Source organism: Lytechinus variegatus, chromosome 1, assembly GCF_018143015.1.
Source record: "Lytechinus variegatus isolate NC3 chromosome 1, Lvar_3.0, whole genome shotgun sequence".
NCBI lineage: Eukaryota > Metazoa > Echinodermata > Echinoidea > Temnopleuroida > Toxopneustidae > Lytechinus > Lytechinus variegatus.
Window position 1 is genome coordinate 89,030,032 of NC_054740.1, and position 23,344 is coordinate 89,053,375.

The window sequence follows — 23,344 nt, forward strand, 5'->3', positions numbered from 1 at the left end:
TGATCAGGCCACTCTGTATAAATATTCAAGAATAAATTAATAAAAATAGCTATCCTTTTCACGATTACAAAAAATGATTAAAATTTTCCATTCTTTATATATGTAGAAATGTCAAATATTTTCAGCTCACCCTTCGCGCTCGCATTATTTGATTGTTTAAATACTTATTTAACCTCTTCATGGCTAAGTGCAAGCAGTCTCTTACAGCTATCTTTTCGATCAGTTCAACGCGTATATAAAAATTTTCTGCTCGCACTTTGCGCTCGCATTATCAATGTACGGAAGCTCCCTAATCACTCATCCTCTTCATGATTTACAAAACATGAATAGTGTCTCGTTCAGTAGGTCTAAATCTCAAAATATTCCGCTCGCGCTTCGCATCAATTGTTTCGTTATATACCTATTCTGTTTGAGTTACAAAAGTGCATAGAATTTCCATTCTTTGGGCAAAAATGTCAAAAAAATCATCTCGCGCATCGCGCTTGCATTATTTGATTTTTTAAATATCTTCATGGCTATATGCATGCAGTCTGTAACAGGTATCTTTTCCATCAATTCATTTCTGCTCGCGCTTCGCGTTCGTAGTAATTATTAGTTGCATACACAATCATTGCCCAGAATGTTCAAATTTTAGGAAAAATACATGATTGAAAAAAAATTAGCTAGCGCTTCGCGCTCGCATTATATAAATAAGGATTATGATACATTTATGTTGATTTATAAGAATAAAGCTAAGAATTGACTATTTGGACTACCCCTTCAAAGAAACAAAAAAAATCATCTTCGAGCAGCCGAAATATGGCTGAAAGCAAATTCCGCCCCCCCCCCCCCTATTGGCGAAGGCTGGATCCGCCCCTGGAGTTCGAACAGTGACATGCAATGTCGATATACGTTATTCTATAAGCCCGGTTCTAAGTAATGTTTGAACAAACAGTCTCCGTGAGGCACCCCTGTGATCAAAACTCTGCCTGAAACGACGTCATTTACGAAAAAGTCTCCGGGTTTATATGTGCTATAAAGACTCATAGTCAACAGTAATATGAGCTAAAATAATAGTGGATATGTTCCCTGTACAGTAGTTGCACAGTGAGCGCACGTCTCTGTCTCCGGAGGCTGTACGACATGTAAGATATGTATCTTATTATATCGTAAGGCCATCATGAGCCAAAATATGACAAGTAATTCCATCAAAGTCTGACAGTCTGATTGCGTTTTAACAGCAGTTTCAGTATCAGAACGACTCTCCACTCCACTATCTTCTCTTGTTAAAAAAAACAAAAAACAACAGCGTCTGTACTGTGAGGCCAGTTCTCTGAATCAGCCAGACCATCTTCTCTAAAAGTCTCTTCTGAAAAATGAATAAAGCAGTATAAAGTCCCTCTTTTGAGTCATCATTAAAGTTCTGTTGTGGGAAGTCGTGGTCTCGACCGCCCGGCATACACATCTCTGGCATCAAGCTTCTCCTCAGTAGGGGTGTAGCACGATCGAGAGAGCACTAATAAACCTAACGAGGCTGATTTAAAACACAAGGCAAGGATGAGGAAATATTTAGAGAATGCTTGATTATCGTAGACTAGACAGGCCCCAGACCCACTGCAGTTTGACTCGTCCCATTTAATACATGCCTGATCAATTATCAATCCGAATACGATGGGTGCTGGAACAGTACCTGCGTTGATAGATGAAAAAGAGAAAAGAAATAAAGAACATACAACAAAGTAATAAGAAGTACAAATTATCCTTTCCATGATACACAAATATTGAATTTTCACTCCACAAAATATAAACACTCTTCGTATCATTAATTCGATTTTCTGGTTCATTACAAGGCATTTGAAAGTTAGATTCATGTAGAGAAGCAAGGTGAATGAGAACAATTTCCATTATAGAAAATTCAGAAAGATTCATAACAGATGAGTGTACAACGCTCGCCCAGTAATACACCCAAACGTTAAACATCTATTAGTTTTCAAAACCAGTCACATTTAAGGTATATCAAAGCCACGAAGGGCGTATCTTCATACTGAAACTTTGTAGCTGTATCCCATTCCAAATTATCGTATATGATTATGGCTAATAAAACAAATCATGTAGAAACATGGATACTTGTTTATGATCCTTGAAACTCACCTAAACCACCATAGAACAGACTCTGTACACCTAGGGCGAAAGCTCTCTGTGAATAGGAGACGGACCTAGAGTGAATGAAATAAAATATAATCATAAATACCTGTTATTTAGATATCATTTTTTAGGTTATGTATGTTTTCAATGATAGGATCGAATTACATAAAGGGCAAATGAGCATTTATTCAGTTGTTTGTGCCTCCTCTCATATTCTGCAACGGTTTTTCAGACGCAGTTCGATAAACAAAAAACAAAGCAAAAATGATTGATTTAGCATTACAGGTGATGCACCCTTGGTTACAATCCCTTTTTTAAAATGAAATTATACTTCCATAAACAGCTTTTACAGTATTTTTAGAGATAACTTATCCAGTACACAATGTCTAAGTTACCTCAATGTTGCAATCCAAGCAGGAATAGACGTCATGGTCCCAAAGAATGCAAAAAACCAAAGTAACGCGAGGAAAAGCCATTGTAAATTACATGAGGTTCGGCAGCGCCCTGGTTTAACACCTCCGTATGGATCTCTTCTATCCGTTGTGACGTCATCATAGGTAGATATGAACGTATCGTTATTAAGCACTATGCATCGACAATCGGTGTATATCTGGCGTAATGAAAACAAATTTCATTTAATATACTGCAGAAAATATAATGTGATAATGCACCATCAATTTCTGACGAGATAGCGACATTTAGATCTTTGACACAATGTTTAGAAGATACATCTTTACAATTCTGAACATGATTTCGAAGAGTATCTTCAAGTTTTAGTGTATAATATTATGATAATTTCTTCATTGTATATGGCGTGAAATATTGCGTCAGTACATTTATTTAGTTGATGACGCATGAAGCATCCCTCACCTTTTTACCGTCATCATCCACGTATTCATCTTCGGTACATCCAGCATGGCAAGGAGAGAAGTACATGACATTGTCTTCCCCGCATGCAGGTTCAAAGTAGTCAGGACATGTACAATGAGAGTTACATGGTGAGATGAGTGATATCTCATCACTAGATATCGGTATCGATCTAGGAGAAACAAGAAAACAAATATGTTATATAAAACTGCAATGAATTTAATTCGGAATCGTGATCAAATAGTAAAAGTCCACCAACGGTATAATTTACAAGAAACCGTGCTTGGTGATTACATCAAACTTCTTCCCTATCCGTAGGTCAGTCTTTATACTAAAATAGCCATCCCAGCTTTAAATTACAATTGTCGACGTAAAACGTCGGGAAATTAAGTTTGGTGTGCTCAAATTCCAATTGCTTTCAACCAAAAAGGAACAGAAGTAAATAGCAACAAAACTTGATACTTGTTTTAGTGTTTTATCATGCCAATGAAATACCGTTATATATTATTCACTGCTTGGATTATTGTACGTCTACATACAATGGAAAACTGAAAAATAATGGAAATATCATTGTAGCAATTTGGCGTCCTCTGGTTAATATGGAATATTTGATGACTTTACTTACGTTTGATATTCCACTGTAATCCCTGCCAATGGTGGATTAGGACAATGCATGAGAAATGATAGGCCCAGTAGTAGAGAGCAGATTATTGAGCAGATACTAAGTTTTAGAAGGCCTTCAAACTTTAAATCAAACTTCTTGATTAAAGCGCCGCTGACGATAGACCCAAGAAAGTGTTGTGTCATTACCATGATACCTGTAAATAAGATATTCGAAATGATACAACATTTGTTTCGTTTTGTAATTAACTCTTTGCATATTGTATAACTTTATTTTCATTTTAGGTAATTGTTTAGCTTGATAATGATGATGTTGACGACGACGAAAGCGACGACGACGACGATGATGATATTCATGCAGGCGCGCCGGAACACTTTCAGTTTTGGGGGGGCAAAATCCCGAAGGGGGCACAATATTTTTGACAGCGTGAGATACCGAAGCGATCGAGCGGGAGAGGGCGTGGGACCCCCCCCCCCCACGGTAAGGACTTTGTGTAAAAATGGAGTTTAAAAGTTACGTTTCTAAGAGAATTCAAAAATAAATTTCTTGAGAATTAAACATAGAATTCACTACGAAAGACTATACTCAGAGTTTATGAGAACCTATGAAATCTCCGCGCAAAACGATCGCTTAATTCGGAATGTGGTTTTCGTGTCTGATCAATTAAATTACGTTATACGCTTATATTGACTCAAAATACCAGAAATTACATTTTTCATGCAATATCCTTTCAGAAATATTTATTTATGTACATTTACATACACGGACGACGCGAGAGAGCACAATTATCATAAGTTTCAAGGAGTGTATTAAGCAGAAGAAGCGTAACAACAGAAAAAAATACATTCTTATGAATGTCTTTTTAAATTCATAATGTCATACTGTTCTGACGTGGCATGCAGACGACGATAAGCGCTTAAATCCCCATTCTATTTAAATCATTTCTGACCTCAGCATTGGAGAGAGTCCCTGATTATCCACGCATAGGCAAAACGTTTCATATATTGTAACTGGAGGAAAAAGAAATATGACCTGCTTAATTATTGTCTAACAATTTAAAACTTTTCTGAAAATTTAAAATATTACTCGATTCATGTGTTTCCTTTGGCATGTTTTGTATGGCTGGGAAGCACTTTTGGATGACCCCTTCAAAATCTTTTTTTCTTTACATATTTTCTGGGGGAAATGATGAATATCAAATTCCAGGAAATATTCATTTGTAAATAATCATGAATTAACAAACTACGGCAGTTCATAATGTACATTATGTAACATTATTTAGAAGAAAACAATTACATTCCAACAGCGGATGTGGTTGACGGTACACCATGTTGAGTTTTCGAAAAAGTGGATAGAGGAAGAAGTGAAATTGACAGGAGGAAGTATAGTTGATAGTCGAGTATTTTTTTTTGTTCAAATGAGCGTAGTCCTGATAAAGACAGTAAACCAGAAAAGGTTGAAGACTTGAAGAGGCTTGATTAGTTGATAGATGAGTACTCCTGCTCTGCACTCCATTCGCCGACTCAAGCTACCATCTTCTCATTTATCCAATAGGCAACTACTCAATCCTTTATGACTCTTAAAACTTTGCGGTTTTACAGCTATTTTCAGATTCCATATGTTGCTCGAGTAACTAACGTTCACGCGCGTTGGTGATATCGGGTCCGGGGAGCGTTTCATGAAAGGACTTGTATAGGACGTTTTATCCGACAAGTCCTGTTTTATCCGACAGTTACTACGGTAACAATGCTTCTCAACCAATCAGAATACAGGAAAGTTGTCAGATCTTACAACCGTGTCGGACGAAAATATTGATGAAACACCACCCCGGTCTGAGCGTTTCTGGGCGACCGCGCGTTTGTTAGCCGACACAGCCAGCATGCATTGGTGAACCACTTTCACTTTGCCATTCGGTTTTAGTCTGAAATGTATTCATTAAAAGGTTAAACGTTATCACGTAGTAAGATGGAAAAGGGGCTTTTCAAAGGTAAGTTTCACAGAGGGACATGTTCGTCAAAAGACGCAAGGCTTATGATGTGTAATTGCCCCGTCAGGGGCGAAATTTTTTCATTTTTGACAAAAGAAATGACAATTCTTAGGCAGAAAAGTGCCTTCATCGTTTACTTTTGTCCTTGAATGATATAATTTTTCTACTTTTAGGGGGCACATGGGGGGGGGGGCAAAATCTCGTTTTGCCCCCCCCAAAAAAAAATTTCTTTGGGGGGCAAGTGCCCCCCCCTGCCCCCCACCCCCCCCCCCCCCGCTTCCGGCGCCCTTGTATTCATGGGAGTGGTGATAATGATAGAAAGTGGAATATTGATGTTTTAACGATGATTACGAGGAGGAGGCGGAGAATGGAGATGATGTTGTTTATTTTTACTAATAATATTATTATAATGATGATGATGATGATGATAATACCATAGTAAATTGAGAGGCTTTTATAGGAGGAAATTTTAATTTGTTAACAAATTTTCGGCATTACTCCTATTTGTTTAAGATCAGTATGCTCGATCTGTAATGAAAATCATAAGATCATAGTTACCTAAATATCTGGCGACATCTCTGGCGTTCATATTGAATTGCGACTCGACGAACTTTGGTGTAAATATAAAGATACCCGTCCCAATAAAGTAATCGGTTGCTGCTTCCAGTGCGAGAAAGAGGAAAGGGGCATTGCTAAGGATTTTGACAAGGGCTCTTGGGGCGTCTCGTATTGAATTACCAAGTCCTGATCGAACCACAAACTCACTACCTTTGTTCCCCTGTCGACGTTTCTCACGCTGTTTCTTCTTCATGCCTTATTTAGAGATAAAGGGGAACAACATTGAGAGTTAAAATAATATGAGGAAATGATGACACTCATTATAGTTTATGAAAAATAATCAGTGAGAGAAATTAGTTGGTACGATAAGTTTCATTCTTTAGTTTTGATAAACGTTACGTCTAATTTAATTAACGTAATATTAATAAATGCTTCCATTCTGAGTAACGTAATTCATCAACATTTGTTTTAAGGGAAGAGATAAATCATCACCGTACATACTAAATGAAAAAAGTACATAATCAACTCAAATTTCAAATTTTATTTTTCATTCTTTAATGAGCATACTGATTGAACTTTACCTGGTAAGGCTTTAGGGAAGGCCATAATTATGAATGCCGATAGAGCAACAAGGCTAGCACTGATGAGAAATCCAAGCCACCAAGCACCTACCCAGAGTGGGTTATCAGGAGTGATGGTAACACTGTGTTCAATAATCATATTTATGATTAATAATTTAAAAAAATATTATAACAAAGAATCACTTTCATCGTCTGCCTTCTTTACTTTGATAAAATGTTCGACGAAACGTAATAGTAATTTGACGACTGACGGTTATAACGTGTATGGGAGCGTATATTTATTTATTGTTTACAATGTTATTTATCAAGGGGTATAGCCCATTAAATAACATTGATCTCCCTCGAGCCTCCTAAAATTATTGAAGAACAAGTGACAAATTAACTCTCATGCTTAAAACGAACTGGGGTGTTGTTTTAGATTAGATTTTAATGTGCACTATGTGGTGTCAGAAAATGTAAATGTACACTGCAAAAAGTGCGGTGTTTATGTAGCACAAGTCCAGAATCTATATATGACTACAACAGAGAAGTGTTTAAAAAATAGATTCCGGACTGCTGTTAAATTAACATCACAGTTTTTGCAGTGTATGACAATTTTATCCCTTACGTCATTGACCTGGAATGTTTGGGAAAGGATAATCAGATGGACAAAACATCCGATACAATTGTGGGTTTAAGTCAAATCAAATAATAATAATATAGGATATTTATATTGCGCACATTTCCATCTTGTTAGGTGCTCAAGGCGCTCCTATATTACCCGGCTAAGCTATAGGCGTTCATAGCGCACACAGCTTCTTAAGGAATTACTTCCTACCGGTACCCATTTACCTCACCTGGGTCGAGTGCAGCACATCGTGGATCAGTTTCTTGCTGAAGGAAATAAAATGGAATTGATTAATAAATATTAGTAAAAAATATTTCCTTCGAAATGATTACCTTGATAGATCAGCGTAGAAGTTGGTATGAAGTGAGAGTGTTATACTCCCGATGAAATACCCAGCTGCTGGTCCAAAACTCATTATTCCGTTGAAAATGCCTGGGATAAAATATCATAAATTAATTTATTCATTGAGTCATAAGTGTAGCAAATTAATTTAAAAGAATAATTGCATGTGATGTAGTATCAATTGTACTTTTCACCAACATTATCTTAAACAAAGCAACGAAAATAAGATTGTGTAAGTCATTGAACTGTACTTGACGCCTTCATGAGCAATTTTGTTTTATTGTATCTCAATGAAAAGGCTATTTTAGCCATCGTGTAAAAGATATTTTTTAGTGGCATCTGCAGGGATTTCTCTTTTTAAATAATTTTAAAACTATTTCAGCCAAATTCCTTTATTATATTATTTTTTTGCATCTCGATTAATTACCCAGACCATGCATGAAGACTTTAGAAGGCTTTGCGATTCATTTCCATTTCCACAGTAACTCCAACAATAATCACAACAATAATTTCACAGTATATCTCACCCATGTATAAGCCAAATGTTTTAGATGATAGGTTGTCATCCATGTAAGTTAAGCCGAGGGTAAAGACAGGGGCAGCAGCAAGGCTGTTACAGATCTGAGCTAAGATGAAGAACCATAAGAATCTCGAAGGATCTTCACCGCTTTCACCTCCGATTTCTGAGATCAAGAATTATAAACAAGTTGAAGAAGATCAGGTGTTTACATAAAATAAAACGTATAGTTTAATACAAGTAATAACTATAATAATGGTAACAACAATATTGATGATGATGATGATAATAATAAAAATAACAGTAACACTATCCTACTACTACTACTACTACTACTACTAACAATAATAATAATAGTAATAATAACAATAATGATGATGATGATGATGCTGATGATGATGATAATAATAATTGATAATAATAATAATAATAATGTTAACAACAACTCTTATTTATCCAGGGTAGCCACTGCAGCTATAAGTGTTCTGCTAGCAGGCCCTACATAACATAACATAACATGTCATTATTTCACTCCTCCATTTTCATACAACGAGCAACTGACAAGAATGCAGAATATCCCGTTTAGTCCATACGTCTCGGCCGGGGATCGAACCAAAATTCTCCCGTTCATGAGGCTGGAGCTCTACCGCTGAGTTCTTCTACTCTTCTGGAATGTTCTGGATACATTAATTTGTTTTTGTTCCGTTAATTGTTTTATAACTTTCCCCAGAATTTTCCAAAACCTTACACCTCTGGAAATTACAACAAGAAAATGGTACTGGGTTTCATTTGATTTTGAAAGGTCTGTATATTCGGGACTTTGTTCATTCTTCTACAAAAAACAAAAAAACATTTGGACTAAAAGCTTAAACTTCAGACTACAAAAAACTTTTTTTTTTATAAACTACATTGTTGCTCATAAAAGTTGTATAGTTAAAAACCATCAATAAGACCTTGGGTATCAAAAAATAATGAAATAATCTGCAAAGGGTGGAAAGATTATAGAGTAGATGCTTTGTAATTGTTGGAAATGCAGGGATAGAACTTCAGGGAAAGAGTCGATCGGCGGCGATTCCCAAAGAGTGAAAAGACCAAAGAGGGAAAAATGAAAGAAAGAACAAAGAAATGTATCTATGAGAAGGATGTGCATGGTTCATGTATGCTATTTATCCTTGTTATCCATTCGAGACATTTTAGATCGTCAGGCCCACCACCGCCAAAATATCGTGATGTCGCATCGTAAAGTAAAGCCCCGTGTAAAGCACTGTTAAAATATATGATGAAAATATGACATTAAACTAGATGAAAAGGTTTGTATAAGGAATAAGATCCTGAATCAGTTGTTAACACGCTACCCTTGGGCACACGACCGATTTACCGTCGGTATGCTCCCAAACTTCACCCAACACACAACATAGGTTGGGAAGCGTCGTCAACAGACCCCGCCTTCCCCTATACTGTTCGTTTTTAGTACAGCAGAATTAATCCCCCAAGAAAACAAACAAACAAACAAAGTAAACAAACACAAGCGAAACCAAATACAAATTTTTTATAAAAGATATATTTTGTGAACTGCTGAATTCTTTAACAATGTCGAACAATTTTTGATGATGATTCAAAAATTCCCCCCCAAAATGTGAATTTTCGAAGCATATACTTTTATGATATGAGCACGCTTCGCAAAGCATTCGCATGTTGTTTGCAAGTATTTCAGCTGCGTCTATAAATTTTAGCGCATATACGTCGGAAGAACTTCAGAAAATGCCATTAAATCACAATCGACGATGTCAGAGGCAATGAGAACCTACACAGAAAACAATCATGACAGTTAAAGACATATGTTAAAACTCATAACACAAGAATAATTCTAAAATTACCTGTTGTATTCCCGCTATCGCATATGTCGAGTTTTCCATTGGTCACACCCATGCTGAGATTGACCATTGGACACACCCCTGGATTGATGGATCCATCACCGGTATGGTCCTCTGGGTTATAAAAATCACTTAAGAAATGAGGTAGGGTGAAGATGATAGAACCTAAGGCAAGAAACAAAGATCCTACACCTACCCAGCGAGGTTTGTGACGCTGCTCGCCAATATACCTAGTGAGTAAACATAAAATACGTTAAAAACATGTAACGTATTTATCTTGGTAGATTCAGGCAGATCCCCTCTTGGTGGTTTTTCAAATAAATCAAATTCGTGGTCAAATTCTACATGTTATTTATTAAGACAACAGAAATATTCAAAGTTCATTTGAAATCATGGAATCGAAAATATTTTCAGTTTGTTATTAAGTAAAATACACATAAAAAGTCTGCTTAATAATAGAAGTACTTTCAGATTAATCATTTAGTAATGATATAATTTTTATGTGAAATATCGTTTAATACAAGAAATAGTATGATTACAATAGCCTTATCAAATAGAAACGACTTTGTGCGATGAGATTCTATTTTGGTGTTCGTCGGCCATTGATGATAAGACACAATCATTTCAACATATCCTTCTCTTATTCTTCTTTAACTTCTTTCCCTTTAGCTAATTCTTCTACTTCCCTTTTCTAGTTTTATACCATGTCGGTATGACCTACGTGATAAAGATGGTAAATGTCATGCTGGCGAACTGGTATGCACTGAGGATGATTCCACTTTGAAAACTGGTCAGCTGGAAGCGTTTCTCAATGGTTGTTACAGCAATAGATACCATCCCATATGACGTCATCACTTGGATTATACCAATCAGGGAGTAGACGAGCAGGTAGGCTTTCACATTCATGCATACCTAGAAGAAAAAGAATAAGAGAGATAGAAAGAGAGAAAGGGAGGGGTGAAACGAGAGAGGTAGTGTAGCATCAATCAGAAGCTGAGATAATTTCTCCATCAAGTGGTTTGGCTACACATCAGCGTCCAGAAAAGACGTCGAGAATGCTACTATTGTAGGCGCCATGTCGAGGGTATAGCCTTTTTTCTTACCCGTCATTAGGGTGGGTGTGGTTACGCTGCAGCAGCCATTCAGAGATGCAATTTGTAAGTTCGATCGTTAGGAAAAAGGAGTTCCTTTTGAGATGCATATGTGTTTTGATGAGGACATTTATTCTGGAAGGGATTTATTCCTTTTTTTCGCGCTACTTAGAATGACTTTATTCAGGATTGCAAATATGGTTAAAGATTAAGCCGTTTGGAGAAGGCCTATTTTATCTGACGTTGTTTGACACAGGTGAGTAGAAGACTATGATGATGATGATAATAATAATGATAATAATAATAACAATAATAATAATAATAATATTGATAATAATGATTATTATTATTACTTTCACTTTTTTGCAATATCTAGTATTTATCAATAAGGAGGGGGAGGGGAAGTCACTTCAAACTAATCAGTCGATTCTAGAGTAACGTAACGAATCATGCCCTAATTCTTGCTTTTAATAAGAACATTTATTTATTCTAAAATCTTACACTCATGCAACTCGGAGTAAACCTTCCCCAGCCACATTTAGGAGGATTCTTTTCGTCATCGTCGTCAAAGTCCTCATCATCGTCCATACCGTATGCATCTCTTGACATTGAGGCCATTGGAAAACTTCCATCGTATGAAAGGAGATTGTCTTGGTGCGTAGGCTCGTAAGGCGGTGGGTTTTCTACAATCCTTGTCGGTAAGTCAGTTGAACAACCATTCGATGACCGAATCCTACTCGTCATATCGCCGTCAATACCGTGATCATCTTCCTGATCGTCAAGTCCCACTTCAAGCTCGTTGCTTTCTTCGTTGACGTCGTCGGGAGGTTGTAAGGTATGGTACACGGGATCGGGTGAAGACATTGTGATTAACCTCCTTCTAAATCCACACCAATTAAACTCCTAGTGGATTCCAACCTGATGATACTATCTATAGCGTTGCAAGGGCTGAGTCGTGCCGGTAGAGGTTCGACAGTGAAGAGCACGTTTATGAGCTTTGGAGGGAAAAGAAGAAAACAATAGTGATTCGGTGACCGCTCCAGGGTCAAGTGCAAACAATATTGTCCTTTTTTACCAACTATGATCTACATCTTGTTTCAGTGAAATGATTAGCACTACTTTTCTGGTGAAAAAAAAACAGCCAAGTGTCACAATTGTCCCGGTCTATATATTCGTCGAACTTAATATAGTTGATTAAGCTTACTGCATATCGGAATAATCACATCAAATAGAGGCATTATTCCCGATTATATTCGTTATACAGGAAGCGATTCAGTTGGCTTAAGCTACTGTGTACTATTTTTCTCTCTCTTTCGTCAAGTATAGGTGTTTTATTCTTTAGAAATTATGAGACTGTTTCAACAGAAACATTGCACTTTGACCAGTTTGTAGACTGTTTAGTCTATTACCTTGAATTAAAGTACAAAGGTTGTTAAAAGCAATCGGTATATTTCTGAGTTAATAAAGGTATAGAGCCCCCTATATAGAAAGTTCTTATTCGGTCCTGCCATAGCTCACACGCAAATGATTCCCCTAAATCTAATAAGGCCTAAAAGTGTTCCAACTTACATCAACGTTCGTCGAGTACTGCACATCTGTCCATTATTAATTCAGATTAATTTAACAGCATATTTTCCACAAAATCACTTAATGGTTTCAAACATTTCGTTTTATATGCGGACACATACATCATTCATGAAAGTCGAAGATACAGCCTGATGCAACGCTCATATTATATTCGATTTTACAGGACCATATAGCTGTAGTGTTCACCCTATTATTAAAATAGTTTGCACAGACCGTGAGTAAAAATACTAAACAATGCGTGTTTACTTTCCAGCACTCGGGCTTTCAAAAAATTATTTCTTCTTCACGCTCTCGCTACTGCAGTCAATAGAAGTAAACTTTGATCTAGTTTACTAGCTAGGAATATACCTGGAGATTTAAGACTGCATGGGGGAGGGGTTGATTGGTAATAATTTAACAGTGGTGGATTCAGGCGGAAGTGCAAGGTGTGCGCAATCTCTCTATAATTTGAGAAACACCCATTGAACATACACAGAACTAAGAAGATTTTATGCCCCAAAACCTTTGGATTATGCACCCTTTTACAACGAAATCTTGGGCTCAACGCCAACTCTAGAAGTATTTAAACAACTGAAGACAGAAAGAATAAATGAATAATGATTCAAATGAAAAACAAACTGTTTGGGCACTGACCTGAGATATTCAAACACGATGTGGAAATGTCGTCCGCTATTATAAACAATTGCTCCAAAATTGATTAGGACCGATAGAGAGGGTTTATGTTGTTTGCATGAGCGTCAATTCACCGGATCAGGGGGACACTCAACCTGATAAATTTAAGAATAGAAAACGTAAAAGAAAATGCTCATTTTTTTTAATGCACTCGAATCTGTTACAGAAAATAGGAGTATTAACATCCAAATATTTAAAACTATATATACATATATATTTTGACGAAAATCCATCATTGACTCAGCGTTGTTGTATATTGCACCCGAGGCAATCAGTTTTTTTACGCCCTTCCCATGCCCAAACGTCTACATTACGATAAAAATCAGCTTAAAGGTGTTATAAATATAGTTATACAGTATGTAGAACTTTGGCGATTGATCGCTGAAACTAATCGCAATGAAAAAGATTTGACATTGTATATCAATGTTAGAAAGGAGTAATACATTATCTCGGTTTTTTAAATTACTTTAAATTAAATCATCGAGACCCGATTCGACAGAAATAGAATTCTTTCAACCAATGTTGAAAACTAAATTTGCAGTATACCCGAGGCTCACGGTCAGATGGCCCTAGGAAGCAGTGTGTTGATTTCCATATAGGCAGCACCTTCTGGAGTTATAGTAGATGTGACAAAATGGCTTAATGTAACGAGAAGGGCCAACATATGTTGTGAAACCCTTCTTTTCTTTTTTCTATGGGGGGGGGGGGCTTCTCAAATTTCTCTGGACTAAAAATAACATTTTATTATCGTGAATCCTTTTTCAATATTTTTTTTTAAACTGGTGATATACCGAAATATAAATGTAAATGCAAGAGAATTACTGACAGAACTGAGTGTGTTCTAATTTGCTCACTGGTAGAAATGGAATGCCTGTGGACATCAAGGAAGGATATCAGAGAAGAGAATATTCGGGAACATGATTATTAAATAGACTGTTTAATTTCGGTATGTCATGCCTTCATTTTGCTGAACATCTTGTGTTCCACATTGGTTTAGCCTGAACGAAAAACCTTCAGAGAAAAACGACTGGGCCATTTTTCAACTTCGGTATTTGACTTCGGTTTTACGCATCCAAAGATCCTTACCGGTTAGGGACCGGGATGTGTAAAGAAGTTATTGTAATTTTCAGATATATATATTTTTTATAGTGATCTGTGTAAATTTGAATTTATATTCAGACGGTCTATATTTCTGTATGGTTGATTATAACACGTAATGATCGAAGAAGTGCGGTCAGAAGTCACTAGCCAAAGAAAAAGGGTCGTAGGTCGTCATCACTTTAGAAAGCATTTTCCAGTCCCAAATCTATGGGGAAAAAAGGTTATCATGACTTTCGAGGGCTCAGATATATATTTCTTGAGGTTGCAAAGTAATGGTAAGCGGAGGGGGAGGGAGACTCTGTCATCTAACACCCCCTCCCCCTCCGCGGGTAGGCTTGTGGGTGTGATAGGGTTTTGTTTTCGTTTTCAGAAGCAATTCTAAAAGGATTCATGAGTAAAGACTATCAAATATGTAAATATTTGTCTGCCCCCCCCCTGACGAGCCACCACCCATGCAAAGGACCAAAGGACGTATCCCTGCCCCCCTGACGAGCTTGAAGGCTTTTTTTTTTGCTTGTCTAATTTTTTTGTGGTACGAAATCCCTTTTTTGTGATTTAAAACTTTTTTTTTTTTGCTTGTCAAAATTTTGGGCGGACGATTTTGCCCCCCTGTGGAAAATCCTAGGTACGCCACTGTAAAGGGTCATGATTTGAATACAATGTTTGCTACACATTATGGTAAAGAAAAAATGATAGGTAGAAGGGAAGTAATTTCGTTAGAGAGTCTTGAGTAACCTGTGTCACAATCATAGTAAATGGATCCTGTCCTTTCCATCCGATACACATTGAACCACGTGACCTCTGTAAATTATACTGTTGTCAAAAGTCTAAGGAAATCATGATTTTCTTGGTGAGAAAGAAAAAAAAGAAGTTATTTCTGGAGGTGACATCCTATTGAGCCCTAATAATCAACAGGATGAGAAGAAAATTTCAACTGAAGTCAGCTGTATGTACTTTTTTATTTTTTTTTAAAGAATATGAACATCAATTTACTTAAATTTGCAAGGTTTGCAAACGCGTCCTGATTGCTTGAAAATATCAACAATTCATATTGTTGAATGAAAAAATACAGTATTTATGTTGGATGGATACTGAATGATGTGAAAAGCATTAAACAGCAATAATTTCAGGAAAAGAATAACAATTATCTGGACCACCAGGACGGTACCAGGAGCCGAGTGAATCTTGGCCCATCCCTTATTCAGTTTTATTGATTGATTTATTTATCTATTTATTCATTCATTTCTTTTTTTATATTTTTTTTATTTCTTTTTTTTTTGGGGGGGGGGCTTCTCATTTTTTTCGGTAAAATGCAGTTCGTGAGTGGTGATATCTTTGTTTAATGATCATTAAGTGCCCTTGGTAAATCAAATCATTGAGTAGTCTTTGCACTAGTTGATGTGGCATCAGTATGGGCTCTGCATCAGAGGGCCATACAAAGAAATTGAAGGTCGGGGCGATTTTTTTTTAAAGAAAGGTGAAGGACTGAAGGATCCTGTATCAACAAGAAAAAACGACAATAATTCTACGCAAGAGATGATCTTATTAATTCATAAAAAATGTCCTAGATGTCCTCCTCATTCGTTCTCCTTGAATTGTCGCTTGCCTGAATTAGGAGGAAAAAATTATCGTCACCTTCATATTGTTTAATTGTGAATTGCCGTGCTCTTTTGTGAGCCCAACATTCCACATCAGCCTTTTGATATTATTATGAATTCATTGATCTTCGTGAATATTATTTGCCATCGGCCTTCAATGACTGATTATATCTTTTATGTCATTTGGTCAAGATCGGATAGATCCGATGTGCAAATGTTGACGGTGCTATATACTCGCTATGCGAATACCGCCTGAGCATGCACGACAAACACACCACAATATTAACCTTCAGTGTGACCTTGGTCAACTGTTCAGATTTGCAGATCAGGAACTGTAACATGCAGGCTGTCTCTATTAGTGCACAAAATGATTAATCACTAATCTTCATCATTGATATGGTTAACACTTTAAAAGCAAGCCATTATTTTCAAGCAACTTCTAAGAGTGAAAACAAAATATGTTTATTAAAGGACAAGTCCACCCCATCAATATGTTGATTTGAATAAAAGATAAAAATCCAACGAACATAACACTGAAATTTTCATCAAAATCGGATGTAAAATAGAAAAGTTAAAATTTTAAAGTTTTGCTTAATTTCACATAATGATTGCATACACATCCCGGTCGGTATGTAAATGAAGGAATTGATGACATCACTCATTCACTTTTTCTTTTGTATTTTATCATAAGAAATACTGAATATTCTAATTTTTTCCTCATATTTGCCTGTGAAACAAAGTTTTATTTCTCACTGAGCATGTGGAAATACCACTGTTTAACATTATATGATTCAGTCAAGTTGATCCTTATTGTCAAATCTTTAAAAATTGAAATATTGTTTAATTAAAACAAGAGGGATGACATCATCGATTCTCTCATTTGCATGTGAATAAATTGTGCCAATAACTGTTTTGTGAAAAATAAGAAACTTTGAAATATCATAAATTTCTTATTTTACATCCGATTTTGATGAATTTTTGTTTCTTTCGATTCAAATCAACATTTTTATGAGGTGAATAATCATGTAGGATTTAACTACGAAAATGTGACGACGCCATTCCATTATACAATTGTGTGTTCCGCATTAAAAATTAACTTTGAAAAAAAAAATGCTTTCGTGTTGCTTGAATTCTATATACAAAATAATGTGAACGGTAAAAAAGAATGAATGATCCAGCTGCTCTACGGCGCTCGATAGTAAAACAGTATATCCCGTATAGCTGAGGAACCATAAGCAATCAAGGAATAAATCCCTTTGGGGGGATAACTTTTGGTAACTTACCTCGTGCATTGAGGACAGCACACTCTTCTAGATTGTGTTCTTGATTTGCAGAGGGATTCGAGCTCGTGACCCTCTTGACTGAAATGATAGTAGGAACCACTAGACTACGACGACGTTACCACCGAAAACAACTTAATCTTAAATATCGATCCAATACTTAAAATGACTAATTATATAACATGAGGTCCTCTCTTCCAGCTCGCTCTACTGATTCCAAAACAGTGTTAGCCGCATTAAGCTTTGCAATAAACTGAGTCCTGAAGTGATCCTAAAAAGATAAAATACAGGTCGATAGGCACGTTGGTAAACACAGATAAGTGGTGTGCAGACATGACAAAGAAAATAACGAATCATATAAGACTTAGCACTACTCTAAAGAAAATCCAAAGAAAATTGCGTTACTTTTATGAAGGATTTATTTGAACTAGAATGATGAGACATCGCGTTTCGTTTATGATGAAAATTATTATATGGGGGGAGGAATAAAATTTGAAGAGAGAATGACAGATAAGCGAGGGAGAGAAAGAGGGGAAAGTGTTGGATGGAGGTATGAGGGAGGGGTCGGGGATCATAGAAATATGTATAATTTTTAAAGAGACAAATCTTCAGCACTATAACACAGCGGATTATGAGATATCTCCTCTTTGCACGGATGCAAGTAAAACCCTTTTTTGTCATCCAGCACCACTTCGATCCGAGCTTGTTTCCAAATATCACGGATCGTTTCATATCCTGCTTGGTAAAAGTTATAATTTGAAGAAAAATCCCTTTCTCCATGATTAGCAATAAGTTCAATATCCTCAAATAAAGAGGGAAAACAACAGCAATAACCGGGGAAACATAAGTCGCACGTATTCCATGCCCCAGGATGGGATAGAAAGGAACAATATCGGAACCTCATATCGGAACTATCTTTTTTTAAAAGTAAATACAGTATGTGAAAATCGCGCCCTTCATTAGAAATAGGACATAATTTATGTAGATTAATTTCGGGTTAATCCCATCATCATTATCATGACTAAATGTCTTGTAAGATTTTTGAGACTCGACAGACTTAGTAAGCAAATGCAACAAACTAGAACAGGGTGTATGTATTCTGATCACATCACAGTCAATTAAGAAACAAGAAAAGACAACCACTCATCAACAATTACAATACAAATACTAAGACGTATATTGTATAAAGTTCTTTGGACTTTGAAATTGAACACAAAATGAGATCGTTTCATGTTCGTTGCATTTGTGATAGAATTATCTGTCTTGTTTATCTTGCAACCATTCAGTGTTACAGACTGCTACTCACACAGTCAAATGGATTCCATCTACGAATCATGAATGCTGGCTAATTTATAATACACGCCTGACACCTTGGGGGCATTGGCGGATCCAGGGGGGGGGGCACAGGCGGCCCGTGCCCCCCCCCCCCTTTGAGAGGAACAATCAAAATTTGTAATGTAAAATTGCCGTTAAAACAGGAGTGTGCTCCCCCTTTTTTTTTTTGCTTGTCAAATTTTCCTAGAGAAACAATCAAAATTTGTAATGTAAAATTGCCGTTAAAACAGAAATGTGCCCCCCCCCCTTCGAAAAATCCTAGATCCGTCCCTGCTTGGGGCATTGGGTGAACGCACCTGCCCCATGTAGTAAAAACGAAAAAGCAGAGTGGAGAAAATGAGGGGGGGGGGGGGTAAGGAAGAAGTGTATGAAAAGTAGGTGGGCCGTGTCACTCTTTAAGACAAAATGATGTCTTGCCGATCTCCTTATCAATATATACTGGCACCGCCCCCGTTACCGGTTCTGTCTAAATACAGGCAGTCCGGATCTCTTTGGATCTTGAGATCAATGAGTTTTTACAATAGCGACAGGGACGGATTCTAAAACTTAGAAAATATAGACCTCACTCAGTACTATCAAAAGCCCTTCATGACAAAGCAATCTTTGTCGAAAATCGGTGAATCAAAACATGTCGTCCTGGGGAGCGTTTCATCTATATTTTCATCCGACAAGTTGTCAGATCAGACATCTTTCCATGATTTTGATTGGCAGAGAGGCACTGTTCCTATGGTAACTGTCGGATAAAATGGGACTTGTCAGATAAAACGTCCGACAAGTCCTTTCATGAAACGCCCCCAGGACTCTGGACAAACTACATATTGCAATAATATATTTTCATCAGCTGATAATTTTATGACTAGCTGTCCCGGTTCACCATTTCGACAAAGCCCCCTCAGTTGTTCATTGTGATTTGATGGGCTCTTTTCACATACATTTTCTATTTCGTAGAATCCGCCCCCGACGCGATTGTGAAGACTCGCTGTTATCATTTGAAATGAAAATTCCTCATTTCATTTTTTAATGGTGCTGCTCGATTCTTTTTTTTTTTTTCGTTAGGGTGTCACAAACTCCCAATTTCTCCAATATTTAATTCCCTGAATACAGACAGTTTCGGTACGTTCAAAATGCGAATTCGAATTCATGGCTCCAAATATGTTTTTTCGATTTGTTGCTACGCTTCCTTGCTGACACATGCCGCTGAAATTCATTTTTTAACGGAAAGGGTGGTATCACAGAGCTCTTCAGCAATAGTTCACCAAAAGCCCCCCACCCCCTTGCCAGGTGCGAATTTTTTCCCCCATCAGTAGCCTACTCATGTGCTCGACGCGAGAGAGCAGTATACCGTAGGTTGAATTTGCATATCATTACTTCATGAATATTTTAATCATTTTTTTATGTCTGTGTAATCTGTCCTTTGTAATATAAAACTACTTCTGAAAAATAGAGGGTTCCAGGATATGATCTCCGAAAATTTAATCAATAAAATTATGAAGTACAGTAAATTTGAAAATGATCGCGTTACACGTACAGAGAGAGGGCACTATCTACTAAAATCAAATATCCACAAAGGTTTGTCCAATGGACAAAGGACTTCAAACCTGCCAGCAGAACAAAATTTCCCTTATTATACAAATTTTCTGTTCTATTAGATAAGCATCCAGCGTTCTTTGTAGCCAAAGGTTGGAAAAAGGGTTCATGAATCTCTATGGTAAAGTATTAATAAAAACAAAACAAATTGAGTGCCTATAGCAGTCTAGCCTGCATACGAGATTCAATATAGCAGTGCCGACTTTGAAAACTAAGATGAATAATAAGTCACGAAAAAAACACCATTCATATGATATAAAATACAGATCTTGATATCCCCAACATGATCAAAGTTCATTGACCGTAGATGACATTTGACCTTGATCATGTGACCTGAAAATAAAGAAAGATGATCAGGAATACTTGAATACCTTTGAATCCAAATTTCATGAACGAGGTCCTAATACTTTCTAAATTATATAGTAACATTTCAAAAACTTTCCTTGGTTAAGATTTCAATGTTGACGAAGATGCCGCTGCCGCCATCATAAAGCAATCCCTATAGTCTCGCTCTGCTATGCAGGCGAGACAAAAATCACTTCTGAAAATAACAACAAGCAAGAACAATTCTCATCAAGGAAACCATAATTTTATTGAATTTTAGTCCAAACATAAGGCTGGTTTATAACCTCATATAAATATACTGTTTGCATAAAACATACATTCAAGGCACTCATTCACTTAATAAAACAGAAGACATAAGAGACTTAAAACCGTGCAATAGAACTTTTGAACATGAGAGGCAGTCGAGGAAGAAATCAAATTCTTTAAGGGGCTCCAGTAAAGTTCTGAAGTGACATTAATACTTAAGGTGAAAGTGGTAATTTACTCATCAAAACACAAATCCTTCATGGTATTATACTCTTTAACAAAAAAATACTCTGGTGTCACTTCTAAGGACACACTTAAATAAATTACAATCTCATAGTTGACGAGTTTACCAGATAGTACAATTCTAATCAACAGTTAATAATACAAATTAAAAAAAGCTTTTAGTGACAACAATCAACATGATGAATAAAACTTTAGCAATGACTACTTCACTGGTTTTCTTGAATGCAAATTGCACAGATAATAAAGCATAAGTAAAATTGAAATAAATCTAAGCACAAATTAGGAACATTTCTTAGACATATTTTTGATTGCTCATGATCATCAATGATTTAATAATATATCTATATCATGCATGGGACAATCGGACTTTTCAGTACTTTCTTCATACTGCATTGCAGGAAATACATTTCAAACATTGACACTTTATTTCAAATCTTCATAAAAAGCTCTGAACAACTATCCTCACTAAAGCACCAAACATATTTCAGTAAAACCTATTCTTTGATGTTTACATTTGACTTAAGATCACATGCAATAAACATACCTAAATCGGCTATCAAAATAAAATCTTTCACAACATGTTTTGTTTAACAGAAAATATGGCATAATATCAAAATATTTCAGGATGTCTAAAATGAATAACTTTTCAACACAATCCACTCTTGCTTTAGTGTAAGAATTTTGAATATTTAAAACAAAAATAACAAAAACATAAAACTATGAGCAGACATGAGTGTAACTACATGAGAACAGCAGTTAATGTAAAAAAGGGAAAATAAAAACAATGCATTAATCATCAATAAAGGAACGGTTGAGATAAAGTGAGAGAAACAAAGCAAGTGGAACATAAATGCCGCATAGTACTCTGTGGTTTTTGCAATGCTATGCTTATGAATAAGAACAAAAGCAGCTAAGATCTATTAGGATTTTAGTACTGACACAATGATTAACCAGATCATTACATGGGGGGGGACAAGAGGGGCACTACAGGGTAATATTGGTGTAAAAAATCTGGTTTAAAAGGGAACATGTCCCCTCCTCATGGATATACCCCTGTCAACAATGATCCACTTCACATAGCTTATTACATATATGTCACAAGTCCACCCTCCCATCCCCCCAAAAAAAAATAATAACAATTTAAAAATGAATAAAAATAAATGAATGAATAAATAAGAAAAATAACTTTAATGGAAAAACAATCAAACAAACATGATGCTGAACATTTCCTCAAAATCTGATTTGATACAAAAAAGTTCTAAAGTTTTGCTTAATTACACAAAATAATTGTGTACACTTTCAGTCCGATGCAATTGATGGGACCTATGTCATCAACTCATAATTTTTTGTATTCTATTATCTGAAATATTAAATACATGTATCTTTTTTTTCTTTTCATTACAATATGAAACACAGGGATACTTTGATCCCTCATTGTAAATATGGAAATGATTTTTTACAACCTTTTGTGATTTAATGATAGTTCCTTGTTGTCTTATCTAAAAACAAGAAGAAATATTCTATATTTCAGATATAAAAAAAATACACAAGATAAGTAAATTTATGACATGATTGACTCTCTGATTTGCATATGACCTATGTTGTACATGAAAAGGCCACTGCACACCTTATGACCCGACTAGTCTACGACTGGTCTGCGACTAAGTGAGGGGAGATAAATAGCAAGGTAGCCATAAGCCTCGATACCGCACACCTTGCGATCCGATTAACATGCCGCTTGGACTCACACATGCGCTTTTTTATTTTTGCCATAGCAAATGAGAAAATTACTCTTACTACTGCTTATGAGCGTTGCGTATCATGTACGCGTTGTGACTCTGCTGTCTGATTGGCTGGAAGTTGGATTGAGCTTGCGATCCAGTTGTAAGGATTCAACATGTCAAATCCTTACGATTTTCTTTGTGATTTGTCTATTACCGGCCTGTGACCCTCAAGCTGACAAGAGCTGTGACGTCACATATTCCCTCAATCAATCGTAGATCAGTCGGGTCGTAAGGTGTGTGCAGTAGCCTGAACTGTTTTGTTCAAATACCGGTAAGAGAAACTTTTAATGACATATCTTTCTTATTTTAAAATCCGATTTTCATGAAATATGCATCATTATATTTGTTTTTCCCCCCTCTATTAATTCAATTTCACTTACTGTGAGGCTAGATTAA

The 23,344-nt window shown here is 36.3% G+C and overlaps 1 protein-coding gene across 2 annotated transcripts; it reads right to left on the reverse strand.

Moving 5' to 3' along the window:
• Positions 1–800: 800 nt before the first annotated feature.
• LOC121427525 (solute carrier organic anion transporter family member 4A1-like) lies at positions 801–17,877 on the reverse strand. Of its 2 annotated transcripts, XM_041623973.1 has the most exons (14): positions 17,412–17,877; positions 13,391–13,524; positions 11,672–12,165; positions 10,801–10,991; positions 10,083–10,309; positions 8,216–8,371; positions 7,679–7,778; positions 6,740–6,861; positions 6,159–6,413; positions 3,617–3,809; positions 2,995–3,163; positions 2,520–2,734; positions 2,131–2,195; positions 801–1,669 (listed from the first exon to the last, which is right to left on the reverse strand). In XM_041623973.1, the coding sequence occupies exons 3-14, from the start codon at positions 12,032–12,034 to the stop codon at positions 1,395–1,397; spliced, it is 2,331 nt and encodes a 776-aa protein (XP_041479907.1). In that variant the 5' UTR covers positions 12,035–12,165; positions 13,391–13,524; positions 17,412–17,877; the 3' UTR covers positions 801–1,394. The 2 variants fall into 2 exon arrangements, with proteins under 2 accessions (XP_041479907.1, XP_041479914.1); XM_041623980.1 differs by lacking the exons at positions 13,391–13,524; positions 17,412–17,877 and adding an exon at positions 12,740–13,016.
• Between the last annotated feature and the right edge of the window lie 5,467 nt (positions 17,878–23,344).